At 59.1% G+C, this 20,373-nt stretch overlaps 3 protein-coding genes across 3 annotated transcripts in view; 2 read left to right on the top strand and 1 right to left on the bottom strand.

Moving 5' to 3' along the window:
* Positions 1-20,373, top strand: part of EEF2 (eukaryotic translation elongation factor 2) — an 80,345-nt gene that overhangs the window by 6,538 nt on the left and 53,434 nt on the right. The gene's annotated exons all lie outside the window — the stretch shown is intronic.
* Positions 717-5,024, top strand: DAPK3 (death associated protein kinase 3). The gene is made up of 9 exons (XM_065745843.1): positions 717-748; positions 834-935; positions 1,514-1,874; positions 2,527-2,656; positions 2,833-2,881; positions 2,982-3,008; positions 3,089-3,241; positions 3,521-3,566; positions 4,475-5,024. Exons 2-9 carry the CDS (start codon positions 874-876, stop codon positions 5,018-5,020), a joined length of 1,374 nt encoding a protein of 457 aa, XP_065601915.1. The 5' UTR covers positions 717-748; positions 834-873; the 3' UTR covers positions 5,021-5,024.
* NMRK2 (nicotinamide riboside kinase 2) lies at positions 7,516-12,302 on the bottom strand. Its single transcript, XM_065745847.1, is given in 9 exon segments — positions 7,516-7,575; positions 7,650-7,736; positions 8,484-8,505; positions 8,507-8,591; positions 9,238-9,309; positions 9,573-9,744; positions 9,917-9,965; positions 10,495-10,585; positions 12,158-12,302. Coding segments are annotated over 9 exon segments (621 nt in total). The 5' UTR covers positions 12,184-12,302; the 3' UTR covers positions 7,516-7,558.

A 20,373-nucleotide genomic window follows, 5' to 3' on the forward strand; every position in this document is an offset into this window, starting at 1 on the left:
CAAAAAAATATATCCAACCACAAAAACGAAACAAAAAAGCATTGATATATTCAGCCTTATAGGTTTCTGTGTTGCACACGACTCATCCGGGGCCCTGCTCGGTGCCATTGTAACTAAAGCATTTCCACTCTGACGCAGCTCGAGTTGCCTGATCCGTATTTATTGGACTTGATCCTGAGGGGGAGGGGGGCAGGGGGCTGCTCCCCCCCTTTCTGAGGGGGTGACTGCTGCTGCCCGGCCCTGCTGGTGGCTGTGGGGGGTGGGGGGTGGGAGGGCGTTGTGGTTGGGCAGAAACTCGAAGGCAGAGAGGTCTCGTGCAGTGTGATTGTCATCATGAGCATCAACCAATGTATTAGTGCCACTGGAAGTAATAAATTTGATATGGTGATGAACGTCGGGCCGCGCTCCTCCTTGCTTTGCTGTGTGCGGCCGTGTCCTGAGGCCGTGGCTGCTGCTGTTGGGGCGGCCGCTCCGCAGCGCTCCTCCGGGGCCTCGGAGCTGCGGGATCGTGCGGTGCTCCGCGGGGCCGCGTGGAGGCGCCGCCGGGATTCGAACCCGCGGCTCCGGGGCGAGGCCGGGCGGTCTCAGCGAGACATTCCTGAATGACGTCACCCCCAGAGAGCCAATGGGAGCGCGGGACGGCAGCGACGTCAGCGGTTCTGCAGCCAATAGCGGGGGCGGAGGGGCGGGGCGGCGGCAGTGGTGGAATGCGGCGGCGGCGGCGGCGGTGCGGGCGGGGGCGGCTCAGGTGCGGCGGTGCGGGGCGGTGCGGGGCGGGGGGGGGAGGGGGAGGGGGATCGGCGCGGGGCTCAGCGGCCTCTCCCGTTCTGCAGGTGCTGAGCCGAGCGGCGGGGACGCCGCGGGGCCGCGGCCATGTCCACCTTCCGGCAGGAGAGCGTGGAGGACTTCTACGAGATGGGAGAAGAGCTGGGCAGGTGAGCGGGGGGCGGCGGGGGGCGGCGGGGCCGCGGGGTCGTGGGGCCGGGGCACCTCCGGCGGGCGGAAAACGGGCGGAAAGTGGCGTTCGTGGCGTTAAATAGCCGTCCTCCGGTGCCCCCCCCCTTCCCCCCACTTGTGGGGCGGGTCCCGCACCGCTGCGGGGCTCTGCGGTGCCGCTTCGGGAACGGCGCAGCGCTGCGGTCCTTATATGGCACCGCGGGACCGGGAGAGGGGAGCGGGGACGGACGTCACCGCGGATGGGCGGGGAGGGACGAGCGGCCCCGACCCTATGGCGGAGAGACGGGGACGGGAAGGGATGAGTGGTCCCAACCCTACGGGCGGAGGTTGGGGTCCCACCGTGCAGGACACGCGGGGATGTGGGGCTTCCTGCACGGCGCGGGCAGCGTGGGGACGGCTCAGCATCCGCTGTGTCCTTGGGAGGAAGGGATTTCCTTCCTGAAAGCCACGCTGTAAGGTTGGGACGCCCCCCCGAGCCTGTGGGGCGGCCCTATTGCCCCAGAAGTCGGCCCCGGATCCCACGGGGCGTCGGTGCAGAAGTTCCCTCCTCCCTCAGCGGCCAATTCGCCATCGTGCGGAAATGCCGGGAGAGGAAAACGGGTCTGGAGTACGCGGCCAAGTTCATCAAGAAGCGGCGGCTGTCGTCGAGCCGTCGGGGCGTGAGCCGGGAGGAGATCGAGAGGGAGGTGGACATCCTGCGCGAGATCCAGCACCCCAACATCATCACGCTGCACGACATCTTCGAGAACAAGACGGACGTGGTGCTGATCCTGGAGCTGGTGTCGGGCGGAGAGCTCTTCGACTTCCTGGCGGAGAAGGAGTCGCTGACGGAGGAGGAGGCCACGCAGTTCCTCAAGCAGATCCTGGACGGGGTGCACTACCTGCACTCCAAGCGCATCGCCCACTTCGACTTGAAGGTGGGGGCCTGGGGGTGGGGGGGTAGCTCGTGGAACTGAAAGGGGTCGGGTGGGGCCGTTGGGTGGTCCACCGTTGGTCAGCTGGGATGCTGTTGGCCTTTGTGGCCACTGGGATGCTCTGCAGGGTTGTGATCAAACTATGGCCAACCATTGGTCAATCACTGGTCAACCGTTGGTCAACCGTTGGCCCTTGAGGCCGCTGGGGCACCCTGCTGGCCCGTGGTTAAACTGCGGTCAACCATTGGCCGACTGTTGGTCAACCATTGGCCTTTGTGGCCACTGTGGCACACTGTTGGCTCGTGGTCAACCGTTGGTCCACCATTGGTCATCCATTGGTCTGCTGGAACAGCATCGGCCTTCGTGGCCGCTGGGACGCACTCCTGGCTCATGGTCAACCCGTGGCCAACTGTTGGTCAACCAAGACCCCGTTGGGCTTCTTGGCCACGAGAGGACACTGCTGACTTGTAGCCAACCCTTGGCCTTTGTGGCCGCCGTGGCACGCTGCTGGCGGCTGGGACACCTCGCGTTCAGCGTTGGGGTGAAGGGACACCCCCAGTTGTGCAGCAGCCGGGTTTGCAGTGCTGAAGTGGGGTATGTGGGGCGGTGGTGTGTGCATGGGGATGAGCACTGATCGTTCCCCCCAATCCCAAAGCCGGAGAACATCATGCTGCTGGACAAGAACGTGCCCAACCCTCGCATCAAACTCATCGACTTTGGGATTGCCCACAAGATTGAAGCTGGGAATGAGTTCAAGAACATATTTGGGACCCCGGAGTTCGTGGGTGAGGCACAGTCTTGGGGGGGGGGGGGGTGTCATCCTGCAGAGATTCCCCTCGTGGTGTGGGTTATTTCTGGGGCTGTGGGGCCCCACGTGCGTCCATACATAGGGGGTGGGTGCCATCATGGGGTCAGATATTTGTTTCTTTGCCCCCCCAAATGAGTCTGTTCTCTCCCCAAGCACCAGAAATTGTGAACTACGAACCGCTGGGGCTGGAGGCCGACATGTGGTGAGTGAGCCCCGCTGTGGGGCGAGGGCGTCCCACCGTGGCCCCTCCGTGCCACAGGGGGGGACGCTGTGGGGCTCTGACCTCCTCTTCCCCCTTCCAGGAGCATTGGGGTCATCACTTACATCCTGTGAGTAGCAGGGCTGGGGGTGGGGGTGCCGAGGGGGGTGGGAATGGGGGGCTGAGCATCCCCCCCCCCCATTGCTGCAGGCTGAGCGGGGCCTCCCCCTTCCTGGGGGAAACGAAGCAGGAGACCCTCACCAACATCTCCGCTGTCAACTACGACTTCGATGAGGAGTACTTCAGCAGCACCAGCGAGCTGGCCAAGGACTTCATCCGCCGGCTGCTGGTCAAGGACCCCAAGTGAGAGTGGGGGTGCGGGCGGTGGGGGCTCATGTGGGGCAGGCCGTGCCCCACATTGGTGTGGGGTGTGTCTGTGGGGTCACCTGTGGCTGCAGCAGATGGAAAGGAGGGAACGGGGTTGGGGAAGCCGAGCTGCACAGGCTGACAGCCGCCAAGCACGGCCCCCCCAATTCTGTGCCCCTCTGATCCCATCCCCCGATCCTGTCCCCTCTCCTCCCATTCCCCCCTCCGACCCCATCCCCCAAACCCCACCCCCCATCTGCCCCACTGCCATTGCAGGAAGCGGATGACCATAGCTCAGAGCCTGGAGCACCCCTGGATTAAGGTATGGGGTTTCTGGGTGACAGTGTGGGGGATGTGGGGCAGACCGGGACTGGAGCAGTGGGGGGGGGTGGGGGGGTGTACCCCCACAGCCGTGCAGAGGTGTTGTGGCACTGGGACAACACTCAGATCTGTGGTTTGAGGCTCAGGATATTCCGTGTGGGGTCAGAAGTGGGGTATAGTGACCCGGTGGGGCTGCACTGCGTGTGGGGGTCCGGGGGGAGCGTGCACTGTTTGCTGTAGGGTCGAGTGTTGAGGTGGCCCCCACCCCACAGCACTGCCCCATCCCTGGAGGTGTTTGGGGGTGGGTGGGTCCTGGGCAGTCTGAGGTGCTGGGGGGGCACCCACCGATGGCGGGGGTCAGAATGGGGAGATCTCTGGGGTCTCTCCAACCCAACGCAACTCAACGAAACCCAACCCAACCAACCCAACCCAAGAAACCCAACCCAACCAACCCAACCCAACCAACCCAACCCAACCCAACCAACCCAACCAACCCAACCCAACCAACCCAACCCAACCAACCCAACCCAACCCAACCAACCCAACTCAACCCAACCCAACCCAACCAACTCAACCCAACCCACCCAACTCAACCCAACCCAACCCAACCAGCTCAATCCAACCCAACCAACCCAACTCAACCCAACCCAACCCAACCAACTCAACCCAACCCATCCCAACCAACCCAACTCAACTCAATCCAACCCAACCAACCCAACTCAACCCAACCCAACCCATCCCAACCAACCCAACTCAGCTCAACCCAACCAACCCAACCCATTCTGTACTCCGATCCCTGTGGTTCCCTTCCAACTCCATGGGTCACTGAATGCCTTCGGGGCTCTTCCCACCCCATCGGGCCGATCTGGCCCCACTGCATTGCCCCATCATCCCCACACCTCCCCGCAGGTGATCAAGAGGAGGAACGTCCGCAACGAGGACAGCGGGAAGAAAGCAGAGCAGCGGCGGCGGCTGAAGACGACGCGGCTGAAGGAGTACACCATCAAATCGCACTCCAGCATGCCGCCCAACAACACCTACGTCAACTTCGAGCGCTTCTCCAAAGTGATGGAGGAGGTGGCGGCGGCCGAGGAGACCCTCCGCGAGCTGCAGAGGAACAAGAAGTCCTTCCGGGAGGACATCGAGGCGCTGCTGTCCATCTACGACGAGAAGGAGTCGTGGTACAAAGAGGAGAACGAGAGCATCGGGCGCGACCTGAGGCAGATCCGGCAGGAGCTGCTCCGAGCCGAGTCCGCCCGGCAGCGGGCGCAGGAGGAGAGCAGGAGCGTGCTGCAGGCCGCGGGGGGGCTGCGGCGGCGCTACCGGCGCTTGGAGAAGCGTTACGGTGCCCTGGCCGAGCAGGTGGCCTCCGAGGTGCGCTTCGTGCAGGAGCTGCTCTGGTCCATCGAGAGGGAGAAGCTGCAGAGCGGCGGAGAGGACGGCAGCATCCGCTGAGGTGGTGGGGATGGGGAGTGGGGTTGCCCCCTGCCCGCCCCCCCGGGCTAGGCTTGGGGGGTTGGGGGGAGAGGTGAGGCTGTGGGGTGGGGCGGTGGCCCTATGGGTAGCTGTGGGGATGGGGAACGTGTGGGGCGATGGGGTGGGGCAGCAGGCTCACGGCCGGGCATTGGGGTCGGGGAACATGTGGGGCTGTGGGGTGGGATGGGCAGCCCTATCGGTAGGCACTGGGGTCAGGGGGACGTGCTGTGGGGTGGGAGCAGCGCCGTGGCTTGGCAGTGGGGTCAGGGACCAAGTGGGGTGGGACAGTGGCCCTATAGCTCAGCTTTGCGTGCCTGGAGCAGCTTCCCCCAGTGTCAGTGTGGGGCTGGAGCTCGGTGTGGGGCTGGAGCTCGGTGCACTGTTGTCCCCAGTAGTGCCCCCGGTTGTCCCCAGTAGGGACGGCTGTGGGGTGCTCCCCAGCCCCACAGCCACAATCCCTTTTCCTTGGGCTTCTATGGGGCCCCCACACGCTCAGTGTGGGGCAGATGTTTTGTGTCCCTTGGGGTCGCAGCCCTATGGGGAGGAATGGGACCAAAGTGCGGCCCCTAAACCCCAACCCAACCCCAGAGAGGTCATGCTTGGGGGGAGGGCTGGAGGTGCCCCCCCCAAAGGCTGCCCCACACACCCTGTCTGCCCCACAGCGCTTCCTCCCAGCCGGGTGCAGCTTTTGGTCCCTTTTAACAAAATAAAGGTTTCTGTCCTCATAACCCCACTGTGCGGGGATGGGGTGTGGGGGGTCACTGCTGTGCCCCCACTGAGGGGGATATGGGCATGGGGTGAAGGGGGGGGGGGGGGGGGATGGATTTTGGCACTCCTATGGCTGGGAGTGAGCGGCCTGGGGGGGTCTGTTGGGTTGGGGGAAGTCACGGGAATGGGGTGGGGGGGTCTGGGGGAGGTTGTGGGGTCTGAACCCACACCCATTTGGCTGCGTGCAAACCCCAGCCCTGGGGCTCGGTGCAGGGAGGAGGTGACCGTGCCATGGGGCCGTGCCATGGGTCACCCCGTGGGGCCGTGCCACGTGCCCATTGACGTGCTGTGGGGTGTCGGGTTCATCCCAACCCGTGGGGCACGTGGACAGGCGATAATTTTAGGGCTGGGGGGAATGGGGGGGGGGGGTGACAGCGTGACCGCTGCTGTGCTGGCAGCGTCCCCATGGAGGAGCAGTGTGGGACAATCCCTTCTCACCCCACTGAGGGGCAGCGGGGCTGACCCCATTTGGGGCTGAAACCTGGGGGGGGCGGGGGTGGGGTCAGCGGCCCCGGGGGCTCTGTCCACCCCCGTGTCCCCTGTGGGGCGGCGTGGGCACTGCTCAGGGGATGCGTGGGGATCCCACAGCGACAGCTGATCCCAAAGACACAAAGTTCACTGAGTGCTGAGGCTGCGTTGGCATCGGGCACTGCGGGTTTGGGTTTCAGGAGCCCCCATGGGACCACGGCCATCGCCCCCCCCGGGCGTGGGGAGCTCCCCTCTGCCTATGGGACACGGTGGGGACTGACCCCGGGGCACTATAGGGGCTCCCTAGTGCTATAGGGATTCCTAAGTGCTATATAGGGACTCCTGAACACCATACAAGGACTGGTGAGTCCTGAAGGGATTTCTAAACGCCATATAGGGAATCCCAAACGCTATAGGGGCTCCTGAGAGCTATTCAGGGACTCCCAAATGCTGTAGGGATTCCTAAATGTCGTAACTATAGAGGGGCTCCTAAAAATGCTGTATAGGGAACTCCTGAACACCATATAGGGAATCCAGGGTACAAGAGGGATTCCTAAATGTGACATAAGGAGTCCAAGGTGCTATATAGGGGCTCCTGAACGCTATCTAAGACTCCTGAGTGCTGCAGGGATTCCTAAATGCTTCACAGGGGCTCTTAAACACCATATAGGAATTCCTAACTGCTCATCACTGCATAGGGACTCCTAAATGCTGTGTAGGGGCTCCTGAACACCACATACAGATTCCTAAACACTCCCTGCACTCCTGAGCACACCGTAAGACCCCTTAAATGCTACAGGGGGGATCCTGAGTGCTATAGGAACAGCCTCACACAGAGGAACCCATAGGGAGCTGCCCCATCCCAAACCCCATTGGGGTGGGACACGACACCGACGGCCGCACAGGGGACTCCTGCACGTCCACATCAGCATCCAAACGGGGCCCAGATCCCACCCGGCCCGGAGAGGATTGCGCTGCGGGGTTGGATGGGGCCGCAGGCGTCCCCCCACCCCACTACGATGTCAGCTCAGATAAAAAAAAGATTTGAACTGGTTTTACTCAATGGGAACGGAGCAGCCGGGTCCCAAACGCGGGCCCCAACGGTGGGGTGAAAGCGGTGGAATATATATAAAAAAACATAAAAGAACAAATCCCGCCCGGCGCGGGGATGCGAATAAGTTATCTTCAGTCCTCGATTATATACAGAACATCTCCCAAATCAACCCTCGTCCCGACGTTCGGCGCTAAGCAGTATTTACATCGCTCTGTACACGGGGTCCCTCAGCTCTTCGGGGGTCCTGAGGGAGGGGAAGGGACGGCGTGAGACCCCGAGGGCGGTGGGACGTCCCCACACCCCCCGGCTGTGGGTTACCTGGGGGGCGGATCAGCAGTCTGTTCCTGATGTCCTCCAGGACTTCACTGTAGAGCTCCTCCCGGCTCTTCAGCCCATCTAAATAAACTGAGGAGAGGGGGTCAGCCCGGGGGATATGCGGGATGGGGGCTGGGGGGGATAGTTAATAGGGGATGGGATAATCAGGGCAATATTCGCGTTGATTTGTTCCTGAATAGAACATGGACTGACCCCAATTTCAGCCTTGTTGACCCCAACATTGACTTTGACCCCAATGTCGACCTTGTTGACCCCAACATTGACTTTGTTGACCCAATTTCAGCCTTGTTGACCCCAACATTGACTTTGTTTGACCCCAATTTCAGCCTTGTTGACCCCAACATTGACTTTGTTGACCCCAACACTGACTTTGTTGACCCCAATGTTGATTCTGACCTAAATGTCGGCCTTGTTGACCCCAATATTGACTTTGACCCCGATGTCGGCCTTGTTGACCCAACATTGACTTTGATCCCGATGTCGGCCTTTGTTGACCCCATGTTGACTTTGACCTAAATGTTGGCCTTGTTGACCCCAACGTTGGCTCGTTTCCCACTTCTGATTTCCATAAACCAGAGCCCACCCAAAAACCCATTCCTCCCAACAGAAAGTTGTCCTTTTCCCCCCCCCCATAATTTTCCCCGTTGGCCATCGCCAACCAGAACGGGTTCTCGATCCTCTGGGGGTACGGTGTGGGGTTTGGGTGACCCCAGAGGTCTTCCCATCCAGAACAGGGATATCTGCAGTCATCCAACCATCACCCCTGAGAAACTCAGTGACCCCAAAACCCAAAGGAGGGGGAATAGAGACACGCACCGACGTCGACCCCGCTGTCCTCCCATCTCCTTGCGGTGCTTCAGGTACATGGGCCACACGTGGCCGTCGAAGAGGCCGGGGGGGTCGGGGACGGCGTAGCTGCGCGTACTGCAAATGGGGATCAGTGGGGGATGGCCATCGTTTCATGGCAGTTGTCGGCCAAATTTTGGGGCAGGTTTCTTCCAGCCCCCCACTGCGGGGTCATGGGCGGCTGCGGGTGGTGGGGGATGCGTGCCACGTCCCCGCTGGTGGATGGGGTGCTGGTGAACCCCACTCGAAGGGGCAGTCAGAGCTGAGGGCCCCACTCGATGCCGAGAGGAGGTCATTTATTCCAGGTAAACTCGTTAACCATAATTCCACTTAGCACGTGACACTCCTACACACCAATAACAGCGGTGTAGGGACCCCAGAGCTCACTGCCCACGCTCGGGTTGGGACGGGGGATTGGGGTCAGCAGTGTGAGATGGGAGGAGGGTTTAGGGTCAGCGTTGCTGGCTGGGATGAGGATTTAAGATCTGAGCAGGGCAGGTTGGGTAAGGGTTTAGGGTTGGCAGTGCTGGCTGGGATGAGGATCTGGGGTCAGCAGTGGATGAGGATTTAGGGTTGAGCAACTGTAGCCGGGATGAGATTTCAGGTCAGCGGTGCTAGGTGGGGACAAGGATTTAGGGTTGGGCAGCGTTGGTTGGGATGAGGGTTTAGGGCTGAGCAGGGTACGTTGGGATGAGGGTTTAGGGTGAAGCCCAGTGCTGCTCACCTCCTCCTCCGTTTGCACTCATCGTACGGCACCGCCAGGAAGTAGCGGAGATCGAAGAGCTCCACCAGTGGTCTACGGCAAGAAATCACACATTTATTATTACCTTAACCCCCCCCAAAACCACCAACCTTCCTACTTCCCCTACCAACTTTTCCTATTTCCCGTGTTGCCAACCACAGTGTGGTCATTAAGGCACACCCTCGTGCAGGGGTTCGTTAGCAGCCACCGCATGTGAGAAACAGTTCTCCCCCACCCCAAATATCTGCTGTGGGGACTCCGTGGGGTGCACCGTGCAGGGGTTTCAGACCCACATGTTCCCCCCCAACCATCCTCACCTGTAGTTGTAAAGCAGGAAGCCTTCGATGACCAGAATGTGGGGCTCTTTGGAGGGAGGCTCTGTAGGGTCGGGCGTGACGTTCACCCCATGGGAGCGGGGCGAACTTGACCGGGTCTCCATCCAGGCACGCACCGTGCTCACCATGGCCTCCATATCCAGCGAGTCCAACACTGAGGGGTGGGCGGGAGAGAGGGTCCCCGTCAAACGCCGCCACCCGCACGGGTTCGAAAGGTTAACGGACTATTACAGCGTTAAGAATTAAAGGAAATACTTAAGGAAAACAACAAAAATAGGAACTGAATCAAAGACATCGCTGCGTCCTACAGCGCACACCGCTCTTACCGTCCCATTGCTTAAAGCCGTCCTCCCCGACCTCGATTTGATCTTGTGGCTGAAATACAGTGAGCCGTGAAACAAAGCCAGAGGGATCCCAACGTCCTTTCACCGCGGTCCTTCCCACCCTCTCCTGAACCCCAAATGCCCCAGAGGTGCTCTGCGCTCCTCGGGGCCGTTGGTGACGGAGGCTGAAGTTGTGGACTGCAGCACTTCTGGTGACCAGCTATATCAGACTGGCCCCAGTGGGCCATACACCAGTGCCCCATCAGCCCCAGCGCTCCCCTGGCCCCATACGTCATTGGTCCGAGTGCTCTACTGGGCCATACTCCAATGCCCCAATGCTCCATCGGCCCCATATTCCATTAACCCCAATGCTCCCCTGACCCCCACAGTCCATTGCCCCCAGTGCTCCATCGGCCCCATAGCCCATTAACCCCAATGCCCCCCTGACCCCATACTCCACTGCCCTCAGTGCTCCCCCCCACTGCCCCCAGTGGGGATATCACACGCGGGGGACACCGTCAACATCACCGCGGGGGGAACGGCGCGCACAACGCGTGGGGGGGGTTCCCCGCAGCGCTCACCTTGAAGAAGTCGTCCTGGTGGACCACGCAGCAGTTGGGGAGCGCCTTGACGATCCTGTTGGTCAGCGTGGTTTTGCCCCCGTTGGTGACGCTGGTAGGGAAAGCGCGATGCAGCCACGCAAAAACCCCGCGACCCACGCCGCGCGGGGAGCGCGCTCCACGTTTGAATTTCGCGCCGCGGGCGGCGCGCGCTGAGCGCTGATTGGCCACCGCCGAGAGCGCGGCCCGCCTCCCATCCCGGAAGTGCAATTGTCCGCCGCTTCCCGCGCGCGGGGAGTGGCGCTGCGGCGCCGCCATGTTGAGGGAATGGGGGGGGCGGGGATGTGGGGGGGGGGTCTGTGTTTGTGGGGTTTCGGGAGGGCCGTCCCGCGGCCGCGTGTCCGTCATCCCGAGCTGCCCCGCACAGCGCGCACTGAGTGACCGACGCCGACTGCCCCCCTCCTATCCCCTATATAACCGCAGAACCTGATCCCGTCCCCCTCTATAACCCCAGAGTCCCATCACACCCCCGTGTAACTTTAGAAACCCATGCCATCCCCTATACAAGTCCCAGAACAGCCTCCCATCCCCTATAATAACCCCAGAACCCATCCCCTATATAACCCCAGAACCCATCCCCTATATAACCCCAGAACCCATCCCCTATATAACCCCAGAACCCATCCCCTATATAACCCCAGAACCCATCCCCTATATAACCCCAGAACCCATCCCCTATATAACCCCAGAACCCATCCCCTATATAACCCCAGAACCCATCCCCTATATAACCCCAGAACCCATCCCCTATATAACCCCAGAACCCATCCCCTATATAACCCCCAGAACCCATCCCCTATATAACCCCAGAACCCATCCCCTATATAACCCCAGAACCCATCCCCTATATAACCCCAGAACCCATCCCCTATATAACCCCAGAACCCATCCCCTATCCAGAACCCCATCCCCTGTGTAACAGAGGAACCCCTCTAATCCCCTATATAAACCCCAGAACCCCATCCCCTGTGTAACAGAGGAACCCCCTCTAATCCCCTATATAAACCCCAGAACCCTGTCCTATCTCCTATAAAACCCATAATCCCCTCCTATACCTTATACAACCCCAGAACCCCCCTACACAACTCCAGAACCCCATCCCTTATATAACCCCACAACCCCCTCCCATTCCCTATACAACCCCCATAACTCCATCCTATCTGTTATACAACCCCAGAAACCCATCACCCCACAACTCCCTCCTATCCCCTACACAACGCCAGAACCCATCCCCTATATAACCCCATAGCTCCGTCCTATCCCCTATACAACCCCAGAGAAACCCCCATCACCCCCCTCCCATCCCCTATATAACCCCCTAAAACCCCGTCCTATCCCCTATATAACCCCAGAAACCCCTCCCATACAATCCCAAGAACTCTATCACCCCCTCCCATCCCCTATATAACCCCCCAAATCCTGTCCCATCCCCTATATAACCCCAGAAACCCCTCCCATACAATCCCAAGGACTCTATCACCCCCTCCCATCCCCTATATAACCCCCAAACCCCGTCCTATCCCCTATACAACCCCCCCATCACCCCCTCCCATCCCCAATACAACCCCACAACCCCCTCCCTAACAACCCCCCCTAACCCTCCCCCCCCCACCCCCGCACTCACCCCCCGATCCCTACGATGTACTCCATGTTCCGCGTGGGGGTCCCCCCCCGGAGCGGCCGTTTCCCCCCACGGCCGCGCTCCGTTCCCGCCGCTCTCGGCCGCTCCGCTCCGTTCCATTGAAGCGGATCCGCTCCGCTGTGGGTTTATAGCGCCCCGGCGCCGGTTTCCCCGCCCCCACCCGCTCACACCCATCTGCCCCCCCAGGGCCGTATTTCTGCCCCCCCCCCCTCCCCCCCGTCCCCCTTTACCCCCCCCCCCAAATCCGCTCGCGGGGTCACGCGCGCACCTGTCGCGCTGCCGGCTATAATTAGCGCCCGGCCGCGATGCCTTTGCCTAAATTAGGAATGGGGCAGGTGGAAATGTCACCCCCCCGTCCTTCCCCCCCCCCCCCCCCCACCCCCCCTTTCACTCTCTCCTTTTGCTCTCCCCTCCCTCTGCGGATGGTGGCTGCGCACGGAGCGCTTCGTGGGCGCTCGGGACGACAGTGTCCTCCTGCTTCGTCTTTGTGCTCCCGTACGTATAACTCCATCCAAACCCGCCCCACCCGCGCCCCGTTTGTGCCTTTTGGGGCGCACTCAGAGCCCGGTGCTCTCCCGTCCCCCATAGACACAGCCCATCCCCCCCCCCCCCCCCCCCCATCACTGTCACATCGGGTCAGATCCGTACGTTGCTCAAATAAATAGAGGGGCTATGATGCTTTGATCTTAATTACTGTAATCATTTCAGGTCCGAAGTGACGGGGACGCGCTGTGTGGGGTCGGCAGTCGATGGATGCAGGGATGGGACTGCGGAGTGACGGAGCTCCGGACCCCAACACGTCCTTCTGCTTATCAGCCCCGCTCCCGGCTGGCTCCTGCCCACGCAGGGCTCTGCCACGCGATTAACCCCACAGCGACGCAGCCGGTAAGTGCCCCGTGTCCGCCTCCCCCTACAGCCCCACAGCACAGCACCGCCCCACGGCCGCAGGGAGCTCCGTGGGGCCACAGATGGCACTCAGAGCAATGGAAGGAGGCTGTAAATGTGGGTTATCTGCAGCCCCTCTGTCATCCACAAAGCAGCTCCTCATCCCAGCCCCAAATCCTCACCACTCTGCTGCCCGTAGGGCATCCCAGCCCCAAATCCTCACCACTCTGCTGCCCGTAGGGCATCCCAGCCCCAAATCCTCACCACTCTGCTGCCCGTAGGGCATCCCAGCCCCAAATCCTCACCACTCTGCTGCCTGTAGGGCATCCCAGCCCCAAATCCTCACCACTCTGCTGCCCATAGGGCATCCCAGCCCCAAATCCTCACCACTCTGCTGCCTGTAGGGCATCCCAGCCCCAAATCCTCACCACTCTGCTGCCCGTAGGGCATCCCAGCCCCAAATCCTCACCACTCTGCTGCCCGTAGGGCATCCCAGCCCCAAATCCTCACCACTCTGCTGCCTGTAGGGCATCCCAGCCCCAAATCCTCACCACTCTGCTGCCTGTAGGGCATCCCAGCCCCAAATCCTCACCACTCTGCTGCCTGTAGGGCATCCCAGCCCCGGCAGTGGGTTCTGTCTCCCACCCCATTACGACCCCACGCAGCAGCAATGCCTTTTTCTCCGGATGGATGATGATGTGCCTGCAGTTTGTGTTCAGGGCTGCTTTGTGCAGAAACATTTGAGCCCTAAGTGATCTCCTGTGCCCCCAGAGCTGTAGCACCGAGCGCGTGCCACCGCCCCACAGACCCCACAGCCGCATCGTGTTCATCCGCTGTGAGGTCAAGGTCTGGTGCCCCGTCAAAACGAGCCGGCCCCAAACAAACACAGGCTGCCAATTAGCAGGAGGTCGTTAATTAGATTCTGGCTCCTTGCAGTGAAGGTGTTGGGGGCGATGGATGAGGCCGATTCGGGGGGGATCTATGGGACTGTACACGACGGTGACGCTGCGTTAACTCCGAGTGCTGAGCAGTGTTCCCACTCCAGTTCCCACTGCTGACATTGTTCCTGGGGGCTCTCCTCGCTGCTTTCCGAAGGCAGCAGCTTGTTGGGAATGCTGCGGGGACGTGTGGAGCTGCAGATCCTCAGCAGGAATGGGATGTGAGTGGTGGGAAACGGGATTTCAAGCGGCTGCAGTGGGGTCACCCAACTGGTGCCCATCCCTGTGGGGTCACCCAACTGGTGCCCATCACTGTGGGGTCACCCAACTGCTGCCCATCCCTGTGGGGTCACCCAACTGCTGCCCATCCCTGTGGGGTCACCCAACTGCTGCCCATCCCTGTGGGGTCACCCAACTGGTGCCCATTGGCACTGTTTACTGAAGTGGAGTAATGGCAGTTGAATCCAACTGCCAATCCGACTTCGTCTGAGCTGAAGCAAAGCAGAAGTAGTTTTTCATCCCCTTCACTGTATCCCTCTCCTGCCCACGAGCTGGAGAGGTGTCTGGTTAATTAACAAGCTGTGCGTGCTGCTCGTTAGTGTCTATTTCACCGTGTTTGACCTTAACGTGGCCATAAAACCCTTAGGTTTGTGCAGGTGTGGGGACACCGCGGTCACCATGAAACCAAACCCATCTGGAATGTGCCATCTTCGGTGCAGCTGAGAATTGCCTCCCACCCCAAACCTCACACCCCACCCCTCGCTCCGGGGGGGAGCAGCCGCCCCTCCTCCATCCCGGGACCCTCCTGCCCCATCCACGTGGCCGTGCCATCGCCACGTGCTCACCAGAGCTTTTTTGAGCATCGCTGTCGCTGTGTGTAGGGTTGAGTCACACGTCGCTCATTCAGACTCCCTTTTTCTGTGCTCGTTTTTTGTATGGGGTGGCAGCTGAGGCCGCAGGCAGAGGGTGATGCTCTTTGCTTTTAGAGTGCTCCTCTCACCGCCAGCTCGAGACTGGGGCTGGGATGGGGCTGGCTGGAGGAACGCAAACGTCCCTGGGGAGTGCTGCTGCGGTGCTGGGGCGGCCCGGCTCCGACAGCCACAGAGCTCTGCTGCACGATGCATCGTTTGCCCCACAGCCTCAACTCAGAGTTCAGATAGTTAAGACGTTGCTTACGGGGTCAGGTTAGGGTCAGGGTTACAGGTAGGACGTGAGCACGGTTTCTGGATGCCTTCCTGGGAGGTAGAGCTGGGGTGAGGCAGCACTGCAGCTGCTGAGGAACCGAGGGTTTCCAGCGCAGATTTGCAGTGGTTTCCAGCGCAGATTTTTGCATCTTGGGCTGCTTTGCTCTGCCCTGCGCTGCGCAGCGTTTCTCCAAGGGTTGTACAGTGACACAGATATTTTGCAGGTTTCTATGTTTACACACTGCCTTGTCTTTTGAATTAATATAGAATTTTTTTTTCCCCAAGTATTATAATGTTTGCTGATCTCTAAAATAGGATGCTGCCATCTGCCCTGATCTTTCTGGGAGACAGTATTACTTCAGGAGCATGCAACCCTGAGAAGATTATTCTATACACTGGAAGTACTTACGAGCTGTTAGTAACCAGTGCATGACTTTATACTTGGAAACACAAAAGCTAGCTGAGAGGAGGGTACTGAGCTGTAGTCTTACCCCTTTTTGCAGTTAATATATACAAACTTGGCCAAAGCCTGCTACATAACAAAGTCTACAAAAGTCATTCACGCTGGTGCTGTGAATTAAGGGAGCTGGAATATGTTTCAGGGTTTCTTGGAATCCCATAAGATTATTTGTTTGAAAGTTAATTAGCTTAGCTGTAAGATTTTGTTTTGTTTTGTTTTGAAGATGACTTTGTGTTTTAAGGCCAAAAAATGATCAGCTGTTCAAAGCACTGCAGCATGTCCTCGGGTCTCTGGCCAGCTTGGGTTGGCTTCCTAGAGCCTGGCTGTTCTGGATCCTAGTGCGCTGCCGACAGCAGCGAGGGACTTCATTACACGTTCCCTGGAAGTGTTAAAGGGAAATGTAAAAGCTGTTAGATAGGAATCTGTTAGAGCGCTGTATAGGCGAGAAGTTTGTAAGATTTTGTTTTGTTGTGGTACTCACATCTCAACAATACAAAACCCTTCGTACCCCTTGGTCTGAACTTGGAAAACTGTGAGCTGGAGGGGACCCATCACAGCTCTGCCTCCGTGTGGGACCGCCCTGAAAGAAGATAAGGACCTCTTATCAGCTGGTGGCAAAAGCATGGGCTGGCGGAGTACTGAGCTTCTGCAGCACAGCGACCTTGTCACTGCCAGCGGTGACACGCTCTGTGTCTGCTGCCCAAGGTGGGGGTGGGGCTCTGTCCCTGGGAGCGGGGACCAGTGAGAGGAAAGGGGGTCTCTGGGTGTGATGTAGGGTGTGGGGGGAGGCAGAACTGTAGGGGAAGCGGTGGGCACAGAAGGAATGGAGCAAAGGGGCGGTGTGGAAGGAACGGGCTGAGGCGATGCGAAGGTGATGGGCAGGGTGATCATAGTGGTCTTTTCTGACATTACTGATCCTATGGGGCTGGGAGGGGAAGGAAAGCTGGAGCCCGGAGGCCAGCAGCTTGTTTTTGCAGAGCCCAGTCGGGGATGTAGAAAATAATTCCCAAAGTATTGGGGTCTGCGGCTGTTCCACACCCCACGACCTCACCCTGCACACGTCGATCCTGATGCTGCAGGGAAAGGAGCTCTCTGGGGTTTGGTGCTCTGTGGGACGAACCTGCTTTGTGGGTTTAGTGGAAATGGCCATGAAGAGGAGTGGGGAATGGTTCTCCTTCATATCGATGTGGTGCTGGGTAAGAATGGCACCTGCAGGAGCCACTGGAGCAGCTCTGTCCTCGCTGGGACCTCATGGGTTTGGCCATGTGTGTAACTATGATGGCCGAAGTTGGGGGAGAGGGATCTGAGTTCAGTTCTCTTGTTGGGTCTGGATCTCATTTTTGTGAGACTATTTTTGTTGTTACAGGTGAACACACAGAAAGGAGGAACTGTCCTTCGGTGGTAGTCAGTACTGGAGAGCGGTGCCACGCGCAGAACAGTGATCCTCACGGGATCGTGGGCAAAAAGATTTCCAGGATCGCCAGGGGCACCCCCAGCCCATCCTTCAGCCATGTCACAGCCCAGCGGGATCGGGCTCATTGCCGTGTGATAGATACGGACATATGGATAGAGGCGTCCGTCGCCGTGTGACGGCCCAATGGGACTGGGGCCACTGGGCTTTCCATGTCACGACCCAATGGGATTGGCATTGCGGGCGTTCCTTCAGCCCCGTCACAGCCCGACAGGACCGAGGTCACTGTGGTGTGTTCAGCTGTGCCGTGACCCCACTTATATTCTTCTCTTGAACGTTTCACAGTACAAACGCAGTGCTAGTTCTGTGGGATTAGGCTTGTACCCACCCCGACTTCCATTCCTCCACTGAAATATCCCCATATCCCATCGATAAAGCACTCTGGTCAACATCTCAGATGCCTCTGTAAATCCTTATGTTTATATACGTAAGTATGTCCGTATATAACTGCGTAAGTGACATTGATTAAAAGATGGGAGCTGCATTCCTTCCGTGCCCACTGTTACAGACTGCAGCCCTAAGGCACGGCACGGAGATCCCTCTGGAGGGGCCGTGTGCCCTATGGACAGCGCAGAGGTCATTGGGGTGAAAACAGCACTCAGCTTCCACCGCCATCACCCCGATGGGAGGACCGTATTCGGGGTCCGCTGCCTTTTGTGCACAGGGCCAGAGGAACAGACAAGGAAGGGATGTGGGCTTTGGCTTAGGATTAGTCTCATTTTTAATTGGGTATCCACGGATTCTGATGGGATAATACAAAGCCAAAAAAGAGCAATACATACTGAGCAGCGACCTACCCTTCTAGCACAGCCCATCCGATTACAAACACTTTAGAAAAAGGACGCGTTTTTACACGTGGGTTTGTGTGAAAAGGGCACCTGCAAAGGAAAGGAAAACCCGGCGCTCCTTCAGCTGCAGCATCTTAAAATCTCCCTTCCCCAGGGGCCACCGAGGGAGCTGGGGGGGGTGCAGCAGTCCCACTGCTCTTGGGCCAACGTGAGCTCATCGCCGCTTCATCGACTCTTTCCCTTCTCAGTGCCCGGATATGTACAGGAGGAGATGTGTTGCTCTTCCAACCTGTGCCTCATCCGCACGTCCACGTGTCTCTCAGCGAAAGGGTCTTTGGAAAATAGGGGACAAGGAGCAGCGGAGGTGAGCGGTGCTCTCTGTGCTCACGTTTGCGGTGTGAGTGGTCCGAGCGGAGCAGCAGCACTGCAGCTTCGTCCCCTGAGTCACTGCTGTGACCCAAAGGGGATCTCTGGGCGGTCCAGAATGGGAGCAGCTCCTAAATCAGCCCAAACAAAGCAGTCCAGCTGCATAAAGCTGCTGCCTGAGGGAGCCCAGCGCGTTCAGAAGTCCAAATCTCTCTCCTTAGAGATGTTCTTATGGGGCAGAAATGGGGCCTGGTCTGCATCGGGAACATATCCGGGAGAGCAATGGGGGGAAGGGATGGAACTGATTCGGTTTCCACTGATGAAACGTGTCTACGTGTTGGCAAGAGGCCGAATGGAAACGTGCTTTGACTACCACACTTATTTCATCTCTATTTTCTGCCGGCGGAGCGGGTTTGCTCTGAGGACCTCCCACAATCGGTGCTCCAGTGGGAAGAAGTCATCACCAGACCCTGCACACATCCGTTCCCATCACGGCGCTCTACGAAACGGACAAAGAAAATGTGTCTGCGGTCTCCTGGGATTCCTCTTGGCCCACTGTCAACTGCTCTCCCGTCCGTGAGTCCCACCCTCAGCACCGAGCTGGGGCTGGCAGCTCCACGCCACCACCGCTCCGTCGCCTGTCCCCAGTTTTTGTCCGCTGTCCTCTGGAGTTACCATCAACGTCTCCGCTCCGTGTCAGCAGGACGTGAGCTTCCAACAGCATTTTCAAGACGAATGCAGCTCCTTTTGCATCCATTTATCCCCCGCTGACCCCCCCCCTGCCCATCCCTCGGCCATCCCAATGGCTTCAAGCTCTCCCGGCCCCGGAGCTGTTGGCACTGCAGCGCAGTCAGCGATGGGATGGGATGCTGCCAACCCCACGGCAAAGAGCTCCACTTAACGTCTGAATCGCTCTCTGAAGCAATACGTTATCGATACTTCTCTGATGCTATCAGAATGCACTTTTTACGTTTAGTTGTACCCATATCCATTGTGAGTTTAGGTGTGCCCACATCCCTTCTGGGTTTAGCTGTATCTATTGGGCTGCACCCAAACCCGTTCTGGCTCGAACCTTCTTTTCTTCCACACTGCCATCCGTCCAGGAACGAAACACTGACACACTCATAACGTTCTGTGATGAACAGAGAGTGCATCCTGCACGGAGTGCTCCACCAGAAAGTGCCCTGTATGGGAAAGCAGTGGCAGACGTGTTCACCCCACATCTCACAGTGAAGTCAGGGACACGTGCAGCCAAGCAGGGGAACTCTTGTCCGTGCTCTCCACTGAAGTCTTTGATAACTGCAGGTGCCAGAAGGGTTTTTAGAGCTGAACTTTGATGCTGTATAACCACAAACTCCGCCCCCGGTGTCCAACTGCTTTCTTTTGTGAGCTGATTTTTGTTGTCTGAATGCACAGGAATGGTCCGAAAGCGCAGAAGGACAACGATGGCAAATTCCCACCTCCCACGGGAGATCCCCAGTGCTCACGGGATGAGCTGAAGCCCACGGGATCGGAACTGTCCCGATGGTGCAGTGCCGTTGTGGTGCAGAATTCCCGCGGCCAATGGGGCCCATAATGGTGCACCCATAGGTGATTCACTTTGGATCGCTGTGGGTTGGGGTCACCAGGTGTGGGACCCACAGAAGTCTCCGTTTGTGTTTGCTGGTTGCGCGAGAGCTCGCTCTGGTGACAGCAGCGTCTCTGAGTGACTCAATCAGGTCCTCCTTCCCAATGTGCTCTCCTCCCTTCTGCTCCCAGAGCCCTCCTGAGCCCCAGCACCAGGCAGCACAGTCCCACGTCACCATGCCCGCGTTCTCCGTCCCCGCTCCGCACCCGGAGCTGTCCCAGCTCTGTCAGTACCGAGGGGACCCCGCTCCCCGGAGCTTCAGCAGCAGTTATCCACCGCAGCAGTGGCATGAAACCAACACAGAGGGATGGGGAGTGCTCCTGTCCTCAGGGCTCCTCCTGACCACTGCCATGCGGGGCCTTTCCCAGACCCAAAAAGAGACTGATGAAAACACAGCATCCACCCACAGCCACGGTTCACTATGAGTTAATAAGAACTGACGGTGGGTCAAGGCCGGGAGGAGCAGTGGGCACTCGAAG

The sequence above is a fragment of the Cyrtonyx montezumae genome, unplaced genomic scaffold (assembly GCF_038088225.1).
Source record: "Cyrtonyx montezumae isolate F1298 unplaced genomic scaffold, pur_monq_1.0 scaffold_39, whole genome shotgun sequence".
Taxonomy (NCBI): Eukaryota; Metazoa; Chordata; class Aves; order Galliformes; family Odontophoridae; genus Cyrtonyx; species Cyrtonyx montezumae.